The 5,215-nt window shown below is 42.2% G+C and overlaps 1 protein-coding gene across 1 annotated transcript; it reads right to left on the bottom strand.

Moving 5' to 3' along the window:
• LOC102182683 (growth-regulated alpha protein-like) lies at positions 988 to 3,240 on the bottom strand. Its single transcript, XM_018049579.1, has 4 exons — positions 2,947 to 3,240; positions 2,740 to 2,863; positions 2,543 to 2,626; positions 988 to 1,711 (listed from the first exon to the last, which is right to left on the bottom strand). Exons 1-4 carry the CDS (start codon positions 3,032 to 3,034, stop codon positions 1,696 to 1,698), a joined length of 312 nt encoding a protein of 103 aa, XP_017905068.1. The 5' UTR covers positions 3,035 to 3,240; the 3' UTR covers positions 988 to 1,695.

Raw genomic sequence — 5,215 nt, 5'->3', positions numbered from 1 at the left:
GGAGTTCACTCAGACTCATGTCCATTGAGTCAGTGATGCCATCCAGCCATCTCATCCTCGGTTGTCCCCTTCTCCTCCTGTCCCCAATCTCTCCCAGCATCAGAGTCTTTTCCAATGAGTCAACTCTTCTCATGAGGTGGCCAAAGTACTGGAGTTTCAGCTTTAGCATCATTCCTTCCAAAGAAATCCCAGGGTTGATCTCCTTCAGAATGGACTGGTTGGATCTCCTTGCAGTCCAAGGGACTCTCAAGAGTCTTCTCCAACACCACAGTTCAAAAGCATCAATTCTTCGGCGCTCAGCCTTCTTCGCAGACCAACTCTCACATCCATACATGACCACAGGAAAAACCATAGCCTTGACTAGACAGACCTTAGTCGGCAAAGTAATGTCTCTGCTTTTGAATATACTGTCTAGATTGGTCATAACTTTTCTTCCAAGGAGTAAGCGTCTTTTAATTTCATGGCTGCAATCACCATCTGCAGTGATTTTGGAGCCCAAAAAAATAAAGTCTGACACTGTTTCCACTGTTTCCCCATCACAGTTAAGGTAGAGGTTACAAAAAACACCTTTCTGAACCTTCTGCTTATTAAAAATAACCAACAAAGAGACACATTTGGTGGGAGGCAAATTTTGGTGCCCTAGGGAAAGAGATTTGAAGAGGCCATGTTGATGGCTTTAAGATACAGGAAGATGATCATAAGCTACAAAACACAGATGACCTCTGGAAGCTAAAAAGACCAAGGGGATGGATTTTCCCCTAGTGCCTCCAGAATGAGGCAGCAATGCAGACATCTTGGCCTTAGTCCAGTGGAACTAATTTTGGTCTTCTGACTTCCGGAATTGTAAAAGAATAAGAATATTCTTTTAAACTACTGAATTTGTAATAATTTGTTATAACAGCAATAGAAAACCCAAGTGCTGGGTATTCAAGAGGGAGGATAAAAGAGGTCAAGAAATAAAAGAGAAACTTAAGTAAGAAATTTGTGTAAAAAGCTTTATTTTCATGTTATTTATAAAAATACATCAATAAATACTTAAACTTCTCTATTCCAAGACATAGAGAAACATTTAGATAACTCACACTAAACAAGGCATTATGCCTTACAAGGAAGACATAAAATGTCCAAGGGATATTTAGATCATTGTCATTTGTAAAGGTTCAACATCAGAAATGTTGACTACAGACTGTGAAATGTTTCAATAAATAACAACTGACAATTTCTCTACAAAAAGTAAACGTATACACACATTCCCTACATTAACAGTGATCGTGATCTATCTGTTTGCTTGAACCCTCCACTACTGTCTCTAGCCTTTACTATATTGGATAGTACAGTGTGGAATACCCTCTCCCCAAAAATAGTTTAATAAGTGAAGAACACTTAAAACACATCATCTTCAAATTAAACAGTCAGGATTGAACTAACTTTGAGTTAACATAAAAATAAACTTTGAAACTAACAGTACCGAGAACTGCCAAACACATTCACACCTTTAAATATTACAATATCAATACACAGGCTTTGAAAAATAAATAAATAAATACAGATGTAAATAAATAGAACTCTCATAAGAAACAGCCAAATACATTAAACACAGTCCAGATGGCCCTGGGAGCCATTTGTTTCTCTTCTTTTACTTCAATTCCACTGAGGCTGCTGCAATAGTCAAGAAGCTCCTTCCATCTCTCTTGATCAGTTGGCGCTAGCCCTGCAATGAGAAAATGGTTACTGTTAGTAGGACTCCAAAAACTGACCTCACAGCCCTGCACTATGTGGTTGCTACCTAGACCAATGCTGCACTGTATGACAGAAAATGCCAGGCTCCTAAATGCTATTTAATTAGGAACATGGAGTCTGTGCTAGCAATCTTACTATTTTCAAAAAGCGAGAACATAATGCCACCTTGAGCTAAAAATGTACATGCATGACATCACTTAAGCCACATGGCAAACTCCATTAAATACCTATTACTATTATTCCCCATGTTATTGAGACTTAAAGAGATTAAGTACTTTCCCTGGGGTTACAGGAATAATAAAGGGTGGAATCTAGGCTTGCACTGTGTTGGCAGAGGCCAGGGGGAGGGACATTCCCCTGAAAAGTCCCTGGCTTCACCACCAAGCCTGAGTTCCATATGACCCAAACCCAAGAGTTTTACCTCTCAGGTCTGAAGCTCATGAAAAACTCGAGGTAAAGGGTATTTGTTCCTTAACAGATAGGAAGCATTTTAGCATCATTGGCTAACTCTGCTTCACCTTTTGGGCTCCTCGGTGGCTCAGATGGTAAAGAATCTGCCTACAATACAGGAGACAGGGATTCAATCCCTGGGGCTTCATCTTCCACACTCCAAGAGCAAGCAGGCCAGGAGGCAGTGGAAGTGTCCTTCTGACACCAGAGCAGATTAATGACCCTAATGGCAAATTTAACTTTGAAATAATGATTTTTTTTCATTCTTTCAGCTAAATCCTAGGCTTCTCTGACATAACTTTCAGCAGGCAGAATGACTCTAGTCAGACGATGAATAAAAACCACAACTCACTGGTTTAGCATCTTATCGATGATTTTCTTAACCATGGGGGCGGCGGGGTTGAGACACACTTCCTGACCAGTCTTGAGAGTGGCTCTGCAGAGAGGAGGAAGAATCTACGTGAGGCGGGGGGTCCATTTGAGGGATGGGGTGGGGGCATCGGCACGGTGGGTGGTGATGACGAGGACAGCAACAGAGGTGACACTTACATGACTTCGGCTTGGCCGCAGTGGGGGCCCGGGGGCGTCACCTTCACGCTCTGCATGTTCTTGAGGTGAATCCCCTGCACGGTCTGCAGGCACTGGCAGCGCAGTTCGTTGACCACGGGCGCCCCTGCGGGAAGGACAGAGTGGGTTAGGGGCTGTCCTCACGGGCACCCGCCCGTCCCCGTCCCGCCCTGGGGATCCGGGTCTCACCTGCTGCGCGCCGGCCGGCGGCCACCAGGAGCAGGAGCAGCATCGCGGCGCCGAGGAGCCGGGCGGCGGCGTTCGCGGCTCGGGCCATGGGTCTCAGCTCGGGCGGTCTGTGTCTGCGGCGGGAAGGCTGGCGGGAGCGCTGGCTGAGCGGGCTCTGTGGCTCCCCGAGCCGGGTGAACCCCTTTTATCCTGATCAGAAGGGAGTTGCCAGCCCGGGGGCCAGGGAAATTCCCTGTCCGGAAGGAAGGGGGCCCCGCCCGCCTCACGCGGAATCTGCGCACTCGGAGTGTCATCCACGTACCCAAATCCCCACCGGAGGGTGAGTCGCCTTGCAAGAAGTGTTGTCACATCTTAGAGGAGACAGGCATAGTGACAAACGTTAGTTATTAAGATTGAGGGAATTAAGGCCAGGGAGGAGGGACGGAGAGAGAACTGATTTTCCACGTGTTACTTACACTTCAGTGTCTTGGGACTTGATGATTTTATCCACGTCTGCATAAATACACTCTTAAAGCACAGGTCATCTCAAATTATGCGTGAGAATGTTCTCTTACTTCCCGGTATTTTACGAGCACAAATAAATCACACCTCATGTCATATTATCCCCGCAGTAGTGAGGGGATGACCAGTATCAAAAGTTTAATTTTGTGTTTACATTGCAACTAAAGTGTCGCAATCCTACAAAGCTTCCTTCCCCGGTGAAATTCTGGAACTTCCAGACCTCGAGTAGATTCATGAATACCAGCGCTTTTTTTTGGCGTAGAGTGTGTTGATTTGATTAATCTGTGAACTAAGGGACACGTGGTCATTTGGACCTATTCCAGGGAGAGAAAGGTGTGTCCCGGTTCAGTTTCTAGTTTTGTTCAAGAACAAAATAAGTCACAGGAATTGGAGTTGGGGGGGCGAGGAATGCCTAGTGCCAGTAGTGAGGGTAGCACCCTTCACTCTTCTAACCAAAAAAACAGGTGTTCCTGTGAAATATCTAAGAGCTAAAATCATGAATGTCATACCATTTACTTGTCTGATGGTCACAAATCTCATTTTATCTTCATCTTATATGGACTATTCTGCTTCCAGTGATTTGATTTCCTTCCAGAGAAATAATTGTTGTCATATTTTATTTGTACTGATTTCTAAAAAGACACTTCAAGCAGTTGATTGAAGACATCATAATTGTGTAGTTTATTTTTCACCCTTAGTTTTAATGTCCTTTGTTGGATTATGCTCAGGTAGGTTTCAGATGTTTAGGAGTGATTCTGGATGCAGATCTGTTAAAAGTGAGGGGATACCCAGTGGTAAGCAAGAGAGGGGAGGGGAGGGGAGGTTGGAAGGGTGGGTAAAGACACAGAGCAGGTCTCTGATCGAGGCTGCAAAGCAGGAATTTCAGCTCTCAGAAATATTGATCCATGGCATTTAATTGTCCGTGCCTTAAGTTTCTCATCTGTAAAATAGAGATGAACTGTAATATCTACTTTAACCAGCGTTACCGTGAATAAATGTATTAGCATTTGAAAACACCTGTACATATTAAATGCTATAAATAATTTTTTAAAAACTAAAATGGAAATTGCTTTTTCCATATTACTAAGCTGAAATTAATCAGGATAAAATCTTTGCACAAAGAGAAAAGAATTATTGAAAAAAAAAACAAAATAAAAATAAAAACTCTTCCAACATCAAATGTTTGCATATTTTTTAAGAGAAAACAGAGTACATTTTTTGTTATCTGGTTTGTTGAGTAATCTTATAATTCTAGTTTTAGTCATTTCAACTACAAAATGTGAAAAGTGAAGATCTCTCATTTTGATTATTAGAAAAGATTAAGAATAACTAGACTATAATAAAGATTTGTCTTTACATTTTTTTGTCAGTATAGTCCTGAGATAAAGAACAGGAAATTTAATTTTTTTAAAAAAGAGTAGGGAATGAAAGATGACCTAAAGCTTACTAAATATGAGTCACTTAGCAATAATTAAGAATTTGCCTAGATACTGTTGTTACTTTTATTTTTCTGGGATTCTTAGTTGGAAATATACTTGACACTTGACTCAGTGAACATGAGTTTGTGCAAACTCTGAGAGATAGTGAAGGACAGGGAAGGGTGTCATGCTGCAGTCCATGGGGTTGCAAAGAGTCAGACATGACAGCAACCGAACAACAATACTTAACACTTGGACAACATGGGCTCAAACTGCATAGGTCCACTTATACACAGACTTGTTTCAATAAACATATTGGAAAAAATTTTGGAGATTTGTGGCAATTTGAA

The sequence above is a fragment of the Capra hircus genome, chromosome 6 (assembly GCF_001704415.2).
Source record: "Capra hircus breed San Clemente chromosome 6, ASM170441v1, whole genome shotgun sequence".
NCBI classification, from domain to species: Eukaryota; Metazoa; Chordata; class Mammalia; order Artiodactyla; family Bovidae; genus Capra; species Capra hircus.
This window is presented reverse-complemented; position numbering and strand designations above follow the sequence as displayed.